This window comes from Zingiber officinale, chromosome 1A (assembly GCF_018446385.1).
Source record: "Zingiber officinale cultivar Zhangliang chromosome 1A, Zo_v1.1, whole genome shotgun sequence".
NCBI classification, from domain to species: Eukaryota; Viridiplantae; Streptophyta; class Magnoliopsida; order Zingiberales; family Zingiberaceae; genus Zingiber; species Zingiber officinale.
The window spans coordinates 4,507,743-4,525,685 of record NC_055987.1 but is presented as its reverse complement, the minus strand read 5'-3'; the positions used below and the strand labels follow the sequence as shown (position 1 = coordinate 4,525,685).

Genomic DNA, 17,943 nt, shown 5'->3' with positions numbered 1-17,943 from the left:
TTTTTAATAATATAAATTACATTCCTTATAAAAAATAATGAACACCAAACAAAAGAATGTAATCACCTTTGTAATCAAAGATTACATACATTACATTACCAAACGTAGTAATGTAATCAAGATTACATTACATTACATTACAAATTTAATTACATTACAAGCTAGATTACATTACATCCAACCAAACGTAGTCTTTATGTCATCCTTTGGCTTTTAATACGGTGTATTTATCTTCGATTCTTGTTTGTTTTTAACATCATTTGTCGACTAATCGGCTTTAGATGCGCATCCTTTTTGGTTGTGTACACTGTTTGTGCAATAATGCCGGAAGGAAACAAAAATTTAAAAAATTATGTGCCAAATTCATTGAATGTTGCATAATCTTTGGTTCTAATTTTAAAATGGATACATTTATTTTAGTTATACATACATCTGTGGCAAAAGATGACAATGCTTTTATGAGGTGGTCTAATATTTTCAGCCTTTTAGTTGGATACAAATTGGTAAATTATAGGAGTTTTGACCAACAACGATAACGCATGTAGGAGGGGTGAGATAACTCGTGAGACTTTCGCACCCATTAGGAATTTATTTATGGCAACATGATTGCATGAACCATTTGCGTTAGCCCATGGGGCTTTGGTTGTCTATATATTAGAGCAAAAAGATGATATGACTTGTCTCAAGCGGTCTAATATCGTTGGACCCACATTAAGATATAGATAGATAAATTATGAGGGTATTTTATCCTAGTACATCGATCCTTACTATCATTGTATGAGAGAGGTTGGACATCTAACAATGCATTTTACCTTGGTGAGAATTGACCCTAATTTTAATTATACATATATGTGGTAAAAGATGATTCGCCTGAGTGCAGGTGACTAATATGGATGAGACAAATCACGGATGACTACTAGCCATTAGTGCAGGTGGCCAAGACATATGAGAAGATTGTTGGAACCCCAAGGTGTTTTGATGTGATCAAACAAACTAAGTTAGGTCTTGCGTTTGTTTAACCCTTGTGTCTCAGTGTGCAGGAGCTTAGGAACACAGGAAGTCGAGCGGAAGACGCGGCTAGCGAGAAGGACGGCACGGGGAGAGAGCCGACGGGCTCGGTGCGTCCGAGGGACGAGGTGACCGCGGAAGAGTACACCGGTGGACGAGAAGAACGTGCGCGGCGTTCGAGGGACGAGAAACCGGGAAGGAAGGCAAATCACCCAAGCTAGCGGAGCCGGAGCGAACAAGACCCGGACCGAGATGAGCTGAACCGGAGGCGAAAAAGTCAACGTTGTTGACTTTGGGCTCCGGGGCGCCCGGAGCAGTCCGGGGCGTCCGGAGCCCTCCGGGGCGTCCTGAGCAGTAAAGTTGACCAGATCGAGTTTTTACTCGATCTGAACGTTGGGGGATAAGTTTTATCCCCCTAGGGCGCTCGGAATCCTTCCAGGCGCCCCGACCAAGGCTATAAATATAGCCTTGATCCAGAAGCTTTTCAATGAACTCACTGATTGTAAATCCAGTGCTTGCACGCTCTCTTTTAGTCTAAGCTTCTGTTTTCTGCGCTACATTGCTGTACGAGGCTTCTCCGTCTGAAGGAGATTTTTATTGAGCTTAATCTTCCTTGGATTAATAACTACATCGGTTGTAACCAAGTAAATACTTTTGCCTCGCTTTTTCTTTATGCTTTTAATTTACCGCTTAGTTTATTTATGCAAGTGTTAGCTTAAAGAGTTCGAGGAGGGTTTGTTTTTCTTTTGTGTTAGCAGGATATCCAACAACCCATTCCTAGTCGGCCCAACGGTCCTACAAAGACATGCTCGGACAAGCTGAGTTTCGACCCCAAAACCTCATGTGATAATATCCTATGTTTCAATCACCGTACCGTTCCGAGGGAAAATATGATAAACCTAGTTAGTCTTATTGACTATCCTAGGGGTGACTAGCCCAACCCTATAGAATTATTCTATTAGCCATCAAGATAAATCAGGAAACGCATGGTGCTGAGAGAACATGAATCTAAACTAAGTCATTACAATTTAAAGAATCAAATCTATCAATGATCAATTTGACTTCAATTTGCATACTGAATACAACTATCACCCTTAATTTCGTACTTATGACTTGCACTGTAGAAACTATTTTTAAAATTGAATTGGCCCTCGAGATTATGATGTAGTAATAAGGACGCTCAGTTATCTTTCGATAGCCATGGCTTGATTCTATGTTACGTTGTATTGTGAGAATTTTTCCTTGGACGACCCTTTAATCATTTTTTTTAATTTTTATATATTTTTTAAATTGAATATCTTACTATTTATTAAAAATCTACCCCTTCATTAACTAAGATGAAGTTTAAAATAAAATTATGTTAATATTTTTTTTACATCAAAAATAATTTTAAGATTTATTAATAATTTTCATAGACATATCAATTTAGGATCTAGAGTTTAAGGTTTATTTATGGTGTATTATTAAAAAATTTTCTCTCTAATTAATTAATTAATTAATTAATTAATTAATGATTTCGAATTTATTGTGATGTATTGTTGATTTTTTTTTTATTAAAATTATAAAAATATTAGAGTCTGGTTAAAAAAAATAAAAAATAGAAATAGAGATGATACTTAAAAAATTAAAATTATTTACTATAAATTATTTTTTTTCCTCGTATCTTTTCTTATGTTGTCCCACAGTATAGATATATTAAAATATATTTTTTTAAAAAAAGTTATTTTTTTTAAAAAAATAACCATCAGATTTGTTTTTTTTATATTAAAATAGTTTTTCTTTTAAAATTTTTTTTATCGAAAATACTTATATAAAATAACATTATTCAGTTTTATTCGAAGTTGTCATCTTCTCGTCCCATCCTTTCTCTTTTCACGTTCTAGGGTTTTAACCTTCTGTTTTTGAAACTAAGAAGACCAGCGTGGTTGTCTTTGTTCGTCGGCGTGTTCTCTCTCAACATCGCGATGGCTGTGGCGGTGGCTACTCCAACAGGGATTTCGCTGGATCTGTACCCCGGAGAGGAAGATCTGCCCTATGAGGAGGAGATACTCCGCAACCCCTTCGGTCTCAAGCTGTGGTGGCGCTACCTCATCGCTCGCGCCTCCTCGCCCTTCCGGCGCCGTGCCGTCATCTACGAACGCGCGCTCAAGGCCTTACCTGGAAGCTACAAACTGTGGCATGCGTACCTCCGCGAGCGCCTCGAAGCCGTCCGCGGCCGCCCCATCAACGACCCGGCCTTCGATTCTCTCAACAACACCTTTGAGCGCGCCCTCGTGACGATGCACAAGATGCCTCGCATCTGGCTCATGTACCTCACCTCCCTCTCCGAGCAGCGACTCCTCACCCGCGCTCGTCGGACCTTCGATCGCGCCCTCCGCTCCCTCCCTGTAACCCAGCACGATCGCATCTGGGAGCCCTACCTCACCCTTGTCTCCCTCCCCGGTGTTCCCGTGGAGACCTCCCTACGCGTCTTCCGCCGGTACCTCTTGTTCGATCCTTCCCACATCGAAGATTTCATCTATTTTCTTATTGCCTCGAAGCGCTGGCAGGAAGCCGCAGAGCGGCTTGCTGGTGTACTTAATGACAACAGCTTCCATTCCATCAAGGGTAAGACACGGCATCAGCTCTGGCTCGAGCTTTGCGACATCCTCACTCACCATGCCACTGAGGTGTCTGGCCTTAATGTCGACGCCATAATACGCGGTGGCATCCGTCGGTACACGGATGAGGTTGGGCGACTATGGACGTCCCTTGCGGATTACTATGTCCGCAGGGGATTATATGAGAAGGCGAGGGACATCTTTGAGGAGGGCATTCAAACTGTGACAACAGTTAGGGATTTCAGTGTGGTCTTTGAAAGTTATGCACAGTTTGAACAGAGCGCCCTTGAAGCAAAGATGGAGACAGCTGAGGAGGAGGAGGAGGATGGGGAAGGGGAGGAAGATGAAAGGAAGGATGATTTATCAAAGCTCAGCAAGAAGTTCCTCCATGGCTTTTGGTTAAATGATGACAATGATACAGATTTAAGGATGGAGAGGTTTGAGAATCTTCTCTCTCGTCGGCCAGAGCTCCTTAACAGTGTGCTCTTACGACAAAATCCTCACAATGTGGAACAGTGGCATAGGCATGTTAGCTATATACTTCTTTTGATTATTATTTTAGTCCAAATAATGCAATTTAGGTTACTGAGTCTTTTTATTCTTTTTTTGTTGTGCAGGCGAGTTAAAATTTTTGAGAATGATCCAGCAAAACAGGTTTTCACTTACATAGAGGCAGTGAGAACAATTGATCCGATGAAGGCAGTGGGGAAGCCTCACACACTTTGGGTTGCCTTTGCCCGATTATATGAGAGCCACAATGATCTCAAGAACGCCAGGGATATTTTTGAGAAGGCTGTCAATGTCAATTACAAGGCGGTGGACCATCTAGCAACTGTCTGGTGTGAATATGCTGAAATGGAGCTGAGACACAAGGAGTTCAGAACAGCCATTGAGCTAATGCGGAAGGCCACTGCAGAGCCCTCAGTTGAAGTCAAGCGCAGAGGTACTAAATTTGTTTAGTTTTTGTTGTTTTGTGCCCCATAATAGTCCTGTTAAGATGAAGAATTATCTTTATTTACATTACCTACTAGACCGGCACTTGTGCTTGGATTTATGTTGGAAACAGTATAATGTTTTTTATGCTTATCAAAAATTTGCAATTACATGAGACAATCAGCCTAGTAATGACAGATTCCTAATGGAGACAGGTCACCAGTGGACCAACATCAACAGATGAATTTATTATTGGATCATTATCTAGTAATCCCATGTAAGCTAGAAAATTATTAAAAATGTGTAGTTTTATCATTACCCAAACTGTTGTGATAAGGTATTAAGTTTTTCTTCTCCTTTTTTTTATTGCTTAATACTTATCTCAAATCCAGATAATTTTAGAATCTGGATGAAACTTGGGAAACAAAATTTTATCCGTCTTGGACTAAGATACCTTAAGAAATCAAGCTAAAACACGATCCATCAGCATTGTGCTCATTTTTGAAGTTGTTTTCTACCTGTATCATGATTGTATTTTAACATGATTGTATTGCTAGCCCACAAATGAACAAAAAGGATGCTAATTGGTTTTCAACACATTGTCTTTTTGCAGTTGCTGCCGATGGTAATGAGCCTGTACAGATGAAGCTACACAAATCCTTGAGGCTGTGGAGCTTTTATGTGGATTTGGAGGAGAGCCTTGGGACGTTGGAGTCGACACGAGTAGTTTATGAGCGTATACTTGATCTGCGAATAGCAACTCCGCAAATTATCTTAAATTATGCATTCTTTCTTGAGGTAAGAAACAAGTGATATTCTCAGTGTGATGTTTTGCTTCTCCTTGATGAAAATTCTTTCATTCTCAAATTTGTTTTACTTTGACCTTTCAGGAGAACAAATACTTTGAAGATGCATTCAAGGTTTATGAGAGGGGTGTGAAGATATTTAAATACCCACATGTTAAAGATATATGGGTCACCTACCTCTCCAAGTTTGTTAAGAGATATGGAAAGACAAAGTTGGAGCGTGTAAGAGAGTTGTTTGAACATGCTATTGAGCAGGTATTGATCAAGTTTTAACTATATGCTTTTGATGGATTCACTTCAAGTGTGCATGTTTAGTTATATGTCAATATGAGATCAATAAGTTTTATGTTAGTTTGGCTAATTAACTCGCGTTGTTTATGATGAATTAAATCAGGATGTTTTCTATCAATTGCTCTAAAAGGATGATAATGGATGAATAGTATGTTGGCTTCTCAATCAATGATTGTTTGATGCACATAAGTTTGTGTCTTGGTTTTGAAATTGTCTTTTGGCTCCAGTTCTCTGATTTTACATGTTTTATGAGTTGTTTTTGTAAAGCTTCAATTAGTGGGTCTTTGCTAGTTTGTTTTCAGTTACTTATAACAACTAATGTAGTATGTATTCTTTGTTTGGGTGTGGGCTGGGAGTTGTTGAATGGTTGAGCCATTGAGGTTCCAAAACATCAGTTCTCCAGTTTTGTCTCCGGCGAATAGAAAAAGTACAATCCTGATATGTGCTCAATGATGCATCAAAATCATTAGCTTTATTGTTTTACTATTCTACATCAGCTTTATTTGCCTTCATTGCAGTACTCAGTTTAGGAAACTTTGCCCAGTCCAACATTTTACATTTACTGTCTATAAGAACATATTTCACAATTGGATACTGATTATGTTTGATTAATATTTAGTCATGTGAAATCAGTCTACTCCAATATTAGCCCTTTACAAACTTTATTTTCTTTTTCACTAGAATAGACTTTCAGATTAAGCTATTGGCATGACTGTATTGATTCTTTAGGGGAAAAGAGAATGAATATAGTTGTATTTTCTTAACAGTAGATGCTAATTAATGAGTTTCTATGTCATTGTCAGGCACCTGAAAATGAGGTGAAGCCAATATTCCTTCAATATGCAAAACTGGAGGAAGAATATGGCCTTGCGAAGCGTGCAATGAAGGTCTATGATCAAGCGGTGAAGACTGTCCCTGACAGTGAGAAATTGAGCATGTATGAGATTTATATAGCTAGAGCAGCTTCAATATTTGGCGTTCCAAAAACTAGGGAGATATACGAGGTTGGTTTTTCTTTTTGGTCGCTTTCTGTTGAATCTGAACAAGATTTATCTGCAGATGTTTATTGAGGCATCCAATCTGAGATATTGGTCAATTCTCTGCTTTGTTATCATTGTTGCTTACTAGGAGTGTAAATAATTCATGGCTCATAAATTAAGGACTTGCTAAATGCAGAATAATTCTTGAATCCCAAGGTAGTATCCTTGATTGAGAAATGACACATTAGCGAGCACGGATACTTCTAACAGTACAATATAGGACCTGGTGGATAACCCACCTATTACAGCGCAAATTTTTTGGTATCCCTACACTTTAGCTTGGATATGCTTAACTAACCTAATTAACATAGGCTATATTAGAATGTTAATATTATAGTGTCATAATGATAATTGAGAATATTTTTTGTTATGTCACCTTGCTTTTGTGTTTAAAATAGATCTTTTAATTTGTGTTGTCTTTTTATTCAATATTGCATCTTTACTTGACTTCATATTGCTTCTTCAGCAAGCCATTGAATCTGGCCTGCGTGATAATGATGCCAAGAAAATGTGCTTGAAGTATGCTGAATTGGAAAAGAACCTTGGAGAAATAGATCGTGCACGGGCCATCTATGTTTTTGCATCACAGTTTGCAGATCCACGTTCTGATCCAGATTTCTGGAAAAAATGGAAAGATTTTGAGATTCAGCACGGTAACGAGGACACTTTCAGGGAAATGCTTCGTATAGGCCGTAGTGTTTCTGCGAGCTACAGCCAGGTAACTTCTAATTTCTGTTGTCGAGGCTTAGCTGTTAGATATTTAACTTATACTGTTTCTGACTTAACACTGTCTCTGACAGACACATGTCATCCTGCCTGAGTACTTGATGCAAAAAGATCAAAAAATGAACTTGGAGGAAGCTGTGGACACACTGAAGCGTGCAGGGGTCCCAGAGGATGAAATGGCTGCTCTAGAAAGGCAGTTGGCTCCTGCAACCAACAATTTACCTTCTAAGGATGGTGTCCGGACAGTGAGCTTTGTCAGTGCTGGATCTGAATCACAGTCAGATGGTGTTAGGCAAGTGACTGCAAACAGCGAAGATATTGAGTTGCCTGAGGAGAGTGATTCAGATGACGAGAAAATTGAAATTTCTCAGAAGGATGTTCCTGCTTCTGTGTTTGGAGATTTGGCAAACAAGCGTGCCTTGGATGCTGACCACAAAGCCGATGCGAAAGATAACACAAACAGTACCCATCTTGGAGCACTCGAGCGAATCAAGAGGCAACGGCAACAATGATGCCACATCACGAATGTTACTGGCTTCAGATTGTATTTCCTGAAATTCCTGAATCTCGTGAGTTACTGCAATTGTTGTCATTACCTGAATCAAAGTTGTCTGTTTCATTATCTTGCCTGGTGGTTAACAGTCCACTAGATATCATATTTCATGCAAAGACTTTGTTCTTCAATGACAACTGAGTGCTGCTACTATCTGTTTGCTCTGTCTGCCCATGTATATGATTTTGACCTTAACCTGAAATTTCTGGTCATGATCTCTTAGGCGTTTAATACATATCCTTTTAACTTTGTTTCAATGCACGTGTAAAAATTGATATTGTACTGCATAATCTCTCTCGTTTAACGGTCGGAGTCATTCATATTCAGATTGATGAGTCCTGCTCCTTGTGGTGATCATATTGTGTGCCTGATTCTCTTAGTCGAACAATGGGAGAGGAGCTTTCACCTTCAGCATAAATTTGCAAGTATATGGTGAGGTACGTTTTTTCTTTTTCCTTTTTTTTTTTCTTTTTCTTTTGCAGTGTATGACGTAGATGCTTATGAGATCATGGTACTTTGACATATTTCGGTTATTGTCATTTAGTTTTACTTGTTACTGAGCTTAATTTAAGTTTTAAGTCATAGTCATTCAATTCATTCATCTATCATAATCCATATCAAGCAAAATTGCTTAGAGGCTATTCTATTAAATACATGTCACTGAACACTTAATATATGTTTCCAGAATCTTTTTACTCCATCATTACTATCTGTCTATCCAAAAATCAAAGGGAATAATTATAAAGTAGTTCTCTCAAATGATGATGTGCTTGCAGGACTCTGCTGTTCGCTCGATCTGCTTTTCTTCCTTGGCTTGATCCCGGAATCCCTTCCAAGAGCTTACACATCCATTGAATAATATCAGGGAAATCTGCCTGTCGGCAAGTTGTAAACGTTATTTAGTTTCGATATTTTTTAAAATAATTTTAAGTGACAGTCGAATAGCATCCAGCAACTGGCACTGATGGTTTTTTTGGTAGTTTTACTACTGTATTTGGTAATTGGTGGCGATTGTTACTATTTTTTTTTTTAGTTTTGAATATTAGGTAAATGCTGTTGCTAATTATTAGGTGCACAAACTACAGAGCGGGACCTTGTTTTGTCAACTACAAAAACTACTACTATCAGTCGTGTCATTGTTTTGCTTGTAGTTCAATTGATGATAAAACAATACAGATCATAAAAGAACAAAACATGGCTCCTCGTTGTAATGACTGCAAATTATGAGTTGCTGGTAGAATATTTTAGAGTTTAATTTGCAGTGGTAATTAGGCTATTCGTTAATTATGGAGATGAAAATGAAATTAATGTACAATACCTTTAGGCTTATCAACGTCAAATGGATAAGCTCAAACATTGTAATTATTTTTCTTTTGTCCATGAGAAAAACATTTTAGTACCATTTTACATGGATTAGGGAGGAAAAAAAACATTTTGCAAGCTGAAAGGATTATTTTTTTTGTCCGTTTTATGCTGTCTTTAGAATCCTTTACTATAGGAATAAGAATTTACTCATTGCGTCATAGATTTTTAAAATTTTCACTAATATTTGTGTGAACTTTTAAAATTTGGATTATGGCACATTAACTTATCATTTTGACATTTAAATCTGTAATTATTATTATCGAATAAGTGCCTTTTATATTAAAATTTGGAACTTTTAAAATAATTATATTGAACTTTCCTCTCAATCGCATATAATGTTATCTAATTAATTTATCGTATTTCCACACTTATCAGACTTATAATGTTGATTTAAATTTATTCCATAATATGCAAATGATATAATCTTTTTTTTAACAAATATCTATGGTTTAAAGTGTTAATGAAAATAAGTATCCCCTTAAATCTAGTATGTTATTTTAAATTAATATAACATCTTAAAAATACGCCCTTTTATTTTCATTATCATCAAAATGCTTGATTTTGAAAAAAAATGTTACACAAATTAAATATTTATCTTTGTAATCATATAAAGTAAATATTTTTAGTCAATGTTTATTGAATGGTCTAAAAACCTACTGCACAAATTAAAGATATATTTATTTAACTCTTATTTAGTCCGCTTCTAAAAATAAATAAGTTGAAAAAAATAAGAAACGAGATAAAAAAATGAATAAATTTAACGGTCCAGATAAACTCGTGTTTATAAAAGTGAGACGGTAAAAAAGAATGAAAGAGAGATTAATGAATTTAATGGTCCAAATAAATCTATTTATCTATGTAATTATAAATTAAATACTTTTAATTTATGTTTGATTAGCAAGCTTAAAAAAAAAAATTTGAAGGGGAAAGAGTTTAGTTGAATTGAATTAAGCGTTCCATTCAGATAGAGTCATTTTTGTAATTATATTATATATTAAATATTTTTAATTAATCCTGGCTGAGTCAGCTTCCACTGAACTGAAAACACGGAAGTCTACAGCTTGACTTGGATCTCCGACTTCCTTTTAACAATATTTCCTTCTGGAAAGTATTCGGTAGTTGCAGGAGCATCGCCCAACTGTGCTTTGATCTGCAACTTCCTTTTAGCAATATTTGCTTCCTGAGACTATTCTGTAGTTTGCAGCAGTTGAGCAACGATCACCTCTAGATCCACTTTATTTGGAGGTAATCAAATCTCTTGTACATATATATTGCTTTGCTATATATATTAATCCTTATAATTTGCCATCAATCAAATCAATAGTTCGATCTACTACATGGCGTTTGCCCTTTGATTACTACTGTCTTTGTTTTGTTTTTGCAGCTCTTTCGGCTTGCAGATCTGAGAGTAGAAAACAGGGATCTGCCGCTGCTCTCTTCTGCAATCAAATGGCGGTGGCACTAACAGTCGGGGGATGGTTCGCGCAGGCCTTCATCCAGACCTTGCTCGATAAGGCCAGCGATAAATCCATCCAACTGTTTGCCGAACGCCGGGGTTTCGCGGAGGACATGGAGAATCTGCGTGCATCGCTGCTGGAGATTCAAATCATCCTTGACGAGGTACAGAGTAGGGGGTGCAACGACACCAAATGGAAGACATTGATACAGGAACTCAAGGATGCTGCTTATGATGCTGAGGACTTGATAGATGAGTTCCAATATCATGTCCTCAGGCAGAAGATCAAAGGTGAAGAAGAGGGCAAGGCAGCAACTGGCTCCAGTGGCCTTTCAAACATGTTCTATGCTGCTAAAAAAAGGTTGTTGGGTTCTTCTCATTCCTTGGAGGAAGATGATACGAGAGCTAGAGTGAGGAAGATGCAAGGAAGGCTGGAGAAAATTGCTAATCGTATGAAGAGCATCATGAATGTGTTACCACCAAATGATAGAAGGAAGCAACCTGAGGTGAAGTTTCAGGCCAGAGAATCATGCTCTTCCCCGGCGACGGACAAAATGTTTGGCAGAGACAAAGAACTGAATCAAGTGGTAGACTGGTTGTTGGGGTCAGCTAATCAGGTGGAACTTGCATCGGGATTTGTCAACAATACCTTCTCCGTCTTGCCCATTGTCGGTATAGGAGGGGTTGGAAAGACTACTCTTGCTCAGTATGCCCACAAAGACAACAGAGTTCAGGATCATTTTCACCTCAAGATTTGGGTCTGTGTGTCTGACAATTTCACTGTGCAGGGACTCGCTAAATCTATAATAGAGTCAGTAACTCTACAAAAACAAGATGATAACATGGGGTTAGAACCTCTTCAAAAAATACTCCATCAGCATATTGCAAAAAAGAAGTTTCTGCTTGTTCTGGAGGACGCGTGGAGCGATAATAAGAATATCTGGGAGAAATTTTATGCACTACTCAAAGTTGGAGCTCATGGTAGCAAAATCATTGTTACAACTCGAGATATGAAAGTTTCTAAAATGGTTAGCCTGGTGGAACCAATTTTGCTCGATGGTTTAGACGAAGATGCCTTTTGGCAATTGTTCAAGAAATGCTCATTTGTCACACTCAACCCTGAAGACTATCCAGAGCTGGAAGACATTGGTAGAAAGATTGCTCGCAAGTTGAAGGGCTTACCATTAGCCGCAAAGACACTCGGCAGTGTTCTGCAATCAGATTTGAGCCAACAACACTGGGCCACCATAATGAAAAGCGACAATTGGAAAGTAAAACAAGATGAAGATGATATTATGCCAGCCCTGCATTTAAGTTATCAATATCTTAATGAAAATATGAAGCAGTGTTTTGCTTTTTGCTCGGTGTTCCCTAAAGACTATGTGTTCGAAGAAGCTAAGTTGGTTCGAATGTGGATGGCCGAAGGTTTCATCCAAAATAAAAATACAAAGAGGATGGAAGATGTTGGAAGCGACCATTTTCTTGAATTTGTTAACAGGTCTTTCTTTCAAAAATTCAAATTTGGTGGATTCGTGATGCATGATCTTATACATGATTTAGCTGAGATGATTTCTGCGGAAGACACATGTAGTATTGAAAAAAAAAGACAAACAAAGATGCTTTCCACTATTCGGCATCTACGAGTAAAAGAAGGAAAATTGCCGTTGGAATTCTCTGGATACGACAAGTTGCGCACCTTGATGTTGAGAAAAAATTCACCTCCCAATAGCCTCTTTGAAAAACTAAGAAGCATTCGCGTTTTGGATGTAAGTCGGTGTGACTTGCAAGAGTTATCTGAACATATTGGTAAATTGATCCACCTCCGTTACCTTGATTTATCTTCCAATTATGAAATTAAAATTTTGCCTGACTCATTTTGCCACCTTCATAATTTGCAAACACTGGAGATACTAGGGTGTCATAAACTAGAGTCTATACCACAAGAATTGGGTAAGAAGATGGTCAATTTGAGACACATTAATGCAGATAACAAGTTTTGGGTGATGATAAAGGATGTACGGAGACTAACTAATCTTCAAGAATTGCCAACATTTAGTGTCCAAGAGGACGATGGACTCAAGCTTGTACAACTAAAGGATTTGACACAGCTTCATGGAACACTTCATATTCAAAATCTTGAGAATGTGGTCGATAGCAAAGAAGCACAGGATGCTGAGTTAAAGAACAAAGTCCATCTAAAAGGATTGGGGTTAGAATGGAATGATGAGAAGGATGCCAAGTTGGAAGAGGAAGTAATTGAAGCTCTGCTGCCACACGAATCACTTAAAAGATTGAAAATTGAAGGGTACAATGGAGGTAGGTCGCCTAGTTGGTTGATGCCAAAAGTTCTATCCAATTTGGAAAAACTTTACTTAGCAAATTGCAAGGGATGGGATGACGTTCTGCCATTTATTGGTCAACGTTTGCATCTGATTGAACTTTGCATGGAGCGCATGCCTTCTTTGAAACAACTGAGTCATGAATTTGAAGGCAAGTGTTTTCCAAAGTTGAAAGTGCTTAATTTATGGAGTTTGCCGGCATTGGAGGAGTGGTCTTGGACTGAGGGCAAAGATCTATTTCCCTGCTTGCGTATACTTTGTGTCAGTGGTTGTCCCAAACTAAAGAGATTACCTCCCTTCCCTCCTTCCCTAGAGAAATTGATAATAAGAGACTGCCCCAGGCTCATATTAAATACCAAAACGGAAGATGACGAGGAAGGTGGCTGCTATCTACCACCCTCACTCAAGGTATTAGAATTGGACAACTGTGGCGAATATTCAAAACTTTTGCCTGATTGCTTGCACAACCTTCGTTTAGTTACTCGATTGGTAATAAATGATTGTCCACACATAACGTCTATTCCTCTGGTTCAATTGGTAGAACTGCAATACTTGTACATCTGTAACTGTGATGAGTTGAGATGGATGGAGTGCTTAGGAGTCCTTAAATCCCTCGAGGAATTGAAGATCGTAGGATGTCCTAAGCTGGTTCAGTTGGATGTAGAAAATGAACAAGCAGCGAGCTTGTTGTCATCTCTGCGTTATTTATGTGTGGACAACACCGCTCTGCTTAAAATGTTTCCTCTGAGAAACTCACTGTCATTCATCACAGAATTTGAAATTGAATCATGTTCTGAGGAGCTGATATTTGAGGAGACAATATTTAGGCGGAGCCTCACTGCTGTTACATCTCTAAGCTTCATTTATTGCGATAAACTACAATCTCTGCCGACTGAACTGTTGCATTGCCTTCCCTTCCTAAAAACGTTAATGGTGTCTAACTGTCCACAGCTCCAATCACTGCCAGAGATGGGACTTTCTCCCTTTCTCGAAAGACTAGAAATATGTAACTGTCCACAGATTCAAGCGATGCCAGAGGATGGGCTTCCCATGTCACTAGATGTTTTCGATTGCTCTGGCAGTATTCATCCAACGCTGAAGGAGCAGTCAGAAAAGTTCAATGCGGATAGAGTGATGAGAAGAGTAAGTACCCTTGGCGCCCATTATTTTCATGCATAGAGAGGTTTTATACTTTTATTTTGCATTCCTTGTATCGTAATTTTAGTTAATCTTCGCAATAGAAGAATCATTGTCTCTCTTTTCACGTGTGTATATATATACGATTCATCAACTTTTTCTTTGCCATACAATTTCTTTTTCTTTAGTCCAAGCTCCCAAATGTCTTTACTTTTTTAGATCTTTGATAATTAGCATTATTTACCTTACTCATTTTTTTTGTCTCTTGTATTGCGTGTAATTTACAGGTACGGTTGGAATTGGAATGAGAACTTGGACGATTCAATTAATTATAACAACAAGGATCTGTTTTTTTAAGGGCATATTATGCATATGACAAACGGTAAAAGCATCTGTTGGAGTTTGCTGATAATAATATTCAAGTGATACGTTCTTATGGCGATATATGATGTCTTTAGAATCGCTTACTATGGGAACAAAATTTACTTATTGTGTGCATTTCTTTAATTTTCACTATATCTCTATGAACTTGTTAAATAAGTATTAGGACATATTAATTTGTCATTTTGAGATTTGACTATTCTGTAACTATTATTATCGAATTTGTGACTTTTATATTTAAATGTGGAACTTATTTAATAATTATGTTGTGTCTACTCTTAATTCTTAACTCCTAGACTTTGTGATAAATATTCACTTACAGTTTGTTAAAAAAAATAAAGATACTTAGAATAATAGCTTCTTTGTATTATTCATCGTTTCAATATATTGATTATTTTTTGAAATAAGAAAAATTAATCTTTGTATGAGATTTCTTTTCGTGTGTAAGATAGTTTTTTTTTTTTTTTCCTTTTATCCGTGTAAGTTAGTTTGGGATTCAATTTTGGTTGCATTATAAATTTATATAACATGTAGATATATATCTTAGTGTGAACCATGGAATTATTTTCTCTGGGATTCAATTTTGATGGCATATAGCTCAAAAGTTTATAACTATATATACATATATATATAGAGAGAGAGTATGAGTTAGTTATAAACTTTTGAGCTATCAAATATAATCCATCTATGTTGCCTATGTTAAGTCTATCAAACTTTGACCACTGCGAGTTCCAAGCTCGGCAAGTTTCAAAAACACTGGTAAATCCTTTCACGTTTGGTAGCATATTGGTGTCATAAGCAAGCTTAACTCTTTGTATAAACTTGTCAAAATAAATTAATTGATTATCGTTTCATCGACACTTTCTTTATCAGTACAGGTCCAGTAGCTCTTAACCTATTGCAACCTCTAATGTTGGTGATAAAAATATATTATTGTTGTTATATTCTTATAAATATTATTTAGAGCATATTGATAACTTTGTAAGATCTCATTATCATTAATATGTTGCTCAGATTGTTACTTGAAATTTGCATCACCCTCCCTATTCATGATCGTGTCAATAGAGGTGATCCAATTCATATCCTTGGGAATTGAAATTATATTCTACTAAATTAATATATATAGAGATAAAAACACTCTGAGGATGGGTCGGAGGCAAAAGAGCATCTGACTCAAATTCATTTTCTTGAAGCTCATAATTTTGAAAAAAAAAAAAATCTAATATATAGTACTGTAAAGTAGTTCAACATAATTCCTCACATTTTAATCATTCTCACAAATCGATTGAAGAACTTGTTTTTTCTTCTTTCCTCTTTTCAGTTCTTAAAAAGCGACTAAAGATATGCTAATAGATTTTTTTTTAGTAGTGGGAAGATTTGATTTCTTGTTTCTTTTGTTTTTTTATTATTAATTTAGAGTATTTTTCTTTCAAAATTATGAACAGATTCCTCGGCTTGCTTAATAGATGAGATTTGTATATGTTTATTGAAATCTTGAATCAAAGGAAGAAAAAAAAAATGTTTGACTCTATTAGTTTTGTAGAACCCAATCGTGGAAGATAAGTAAGCTTTTAGTCTGAGCCTTTATTATTTTCACTATTTTATGATGATACTAGAAATTATATTAATCTATTGTAATGGTAAGATTTGTTGACTGATTCTATCTGAGAGCTAAGAAGATGACGTGATGACTCCTGTAGTTGATTTATTGACTGAGAAAATACTTCCTGCACTAGGGAGATGCTTTCTTCCGCTTTTCTGCACACAATCAGACGTTCCAACAAAGTGTTAGTGATCAAAGACTAGGGAGGAGTTGGCAAAGTCCTCTTACGCTCAAGTCAATCTAATCTCGATAGGGTGGATGAAGAACAGTGAAGAATAGTAGTAAATACGCTCGCACGCAAGTCTTAGATGCAAATATTCTGTACATTGCAAACAGAGAGGATCCTCCTTTATATATCACTTTTCATAACCTCCGTGATCGTGAGGTGGTCCTCCAGTATGTTAGAGTTTGTTAGGTAATAGAAAAAGTATAGCTTGAGTAATGTGCAATAATTGTCTGAGAAATCTTCCACCTATCCATTTGCATACCTCTTTTGTCGTTTACATCTTATGCCATTGATATGACGATTAAAGGAATAATGCCGCTACAAGTAATCTACTGTCGAGAGTCATAATAACCTCCGAAGGAAGCTTCAAAGGAATATTCTTTGACATATTCTGACAGGTTGTTAGAGAGTTGTCGAGTGCTTATCTGTTAAGTGTGTCTCGATCGGACAATAGAACCGACCATTCTTATATCTGTCTTCGTATTAACTTGCTTGGTTATGTACTGAATGTCATATCTGATGAATGTATTGCGGTTGGCCTATAAGGCCGGCTATCTTCATGCCTGTCCTTGCAGTAATCTACTTTATGTATTAAATGTTGTATGAATCCTTCTGAGAATGATATGATGTGTTGAGTATATTAGAATTCCGTTCAAGAAACCGTATAATAAATTGTGTGCATTGAAGATCTATTTAGGAGTGAATACAGACTATGTATCATAATCCCGATCAATTCTGAAAGAGCTGTGTAGGGCTAAAGGTATTAAGCCTGATCGACTTTTATCTGACCGGATGTTATAAGGTTAAGTACCTTTAAGCCCGACCGACCTTTCTATGATTGGGCATATGTAAAGAGTTTTATGAGGTTAACGACATTAAGCCTGGCCGACCTTTATCCGGTTGGGTGTACGTAAAGAGCTGTGTAGAGCTAAAGGCATTAAGCCCAGTCGGCCTTTATCTGGCCAGACATTGTAAGGCTAAGTACCATCAAACCCGACCGACCTTTCTATGGCCGTGCATATGTATTGTTGGTCCTTTTGGAGGCCGGTAAGAGGGGAGAGGTGAATTGCCCTGAAAAAATAAATCAACCCTTTCTCGACTTATAACTAGATTAAGAACACTTGTAATTTAAAAATAAAGAGACTAATTAAAAAAAATAAAGAGACTAATTAAAAAAGGAATAGACACAAAGGAATTACTTGGTTTGCAATCAGAAGATTGCTAATACAAGGAGAATGAAGCGCACTATCTGAAGATCTCCTTTGGGCAGAGTAATCTCTTATAGTGTTAACAGCACACAAAGAAAAGTAGAACAAACAGAAATGGATTATAAGTTGTTGTTCAGCTTCTTGGACCAAGGCTATATTTATAGCCTCGGTCGGGGCGCCTGGAAGGGTTCCAGGTACTTGGGAGGGGATAAAATTTTATCTTTTTTCGCATAGATCACGTTTGACCACGATCTGGATAAAATCCTGGTCC

The 17,943-nt window shown here is 37.2% G+C and overlaps 2 protein-coding genes across 3 annotated transcripts; both read left to right on the top strand.

The window, feature by feature from the left end:
* Nucleotides 1-2,857: 2,857 nt before the first annotated feature.
* On the top strand, nt 2,858-8,904 carry LOC122015989 (pre-mRNA-splicing factor SYF1-like). Of its 2 annotated transcripts, none has more exons than XM_042573121.1 (9): nt 2,858-4,132; nt 4,226-4,551; nt 5,155-5,339; nt 5,432-5,602; nt 6,442-6,642; nt 7,145-7,396; nt 7,479-7,973; nt 8,285-8,389; nt 8,734-8,904. In XM_042573121.1, exons 1-7 carry the CDS (start codon nt 2,973-2,975, stop codon nt 7,914-7,916), a joined length of 2,733 nt encoding a protein of 910 aa, XP_042429055.1. In that variant the 5' UTR covers nt 2,858-2,972; the 3' UTR covers nt 7,917-7,973; nt 8,285-8,389; nt 8,734-8,904. The 2 variants fall into 2 exon arrangements, with proteins under 2 accessions (XP_042429055.1, XP_042429048.1); XM_042573114.1 differs by having other exon boundaries at nt 8,285-8,394.
* Nucleotides 8,905-10,406: 1,502 nt separating this feature from the next.
* LOC122015981 (disease resistance protein RGA2-like) lies at nt 10,407-14,896 on the top strand. Its single transcript, XM_042573102.1, has 3 exons — nt 10,407-10,567; nt 10,707-14,260; nt 14,542-14,896. The coding sequence occupies exons 2-3, from the start codon at nt 10,772-10,774 to the stop codon at nt 14,560-14,562; spliced, it is 3,510 nt and encodes a 1,169-aa protein (XP_042429036.1). The 5' UTR covers nt 10,407-10,567; nt 10,707-10,771; the 3' UTR covers nt 14,563-14,896.
* Nucleotides 14,897-17,943: the final 3,047 nt, after the last annotated feature.

Bases quoted from the DNA above. Each gene is read 5' to 3' on its own strand.
- LOC122015989 (XM_042573121.1), top strand. From the start codon at position 2,973: ATGGCTGTGGCGGTGGCTACTCCAACAGGGATTTCGCTGGATCTGTAC. The intron at 6,643-7,144 runs GTTGGTTTTTCT...TTGCTTCTTCAG, and splicing joins AAACTAGGGAGATATACGAG to CAAGCCATTGAATCTGGCCT. The intron at 7,397-7,478 runs GTAACTTCTAAT...TGTCTCTGACAG, and splicing joins TTTCTGCGAGCTACAGCCAG to ACACATGTCATCCTGCCTGA.
- LOC122015981 (XM_042573102.1), top strand. From the start codon at position 10,772: ATGGCGGTGGCACTAACAGTCGGGGGATGGTTCGCGCAGGCCTTCATC. The intron at 14,261-14,541 runs GTAAGTACCCTT...TGTAATTTACAG, and splicing joins CGGATAGAGTGATGAGAAGA to GTACGGTTGGAATTGGAATG.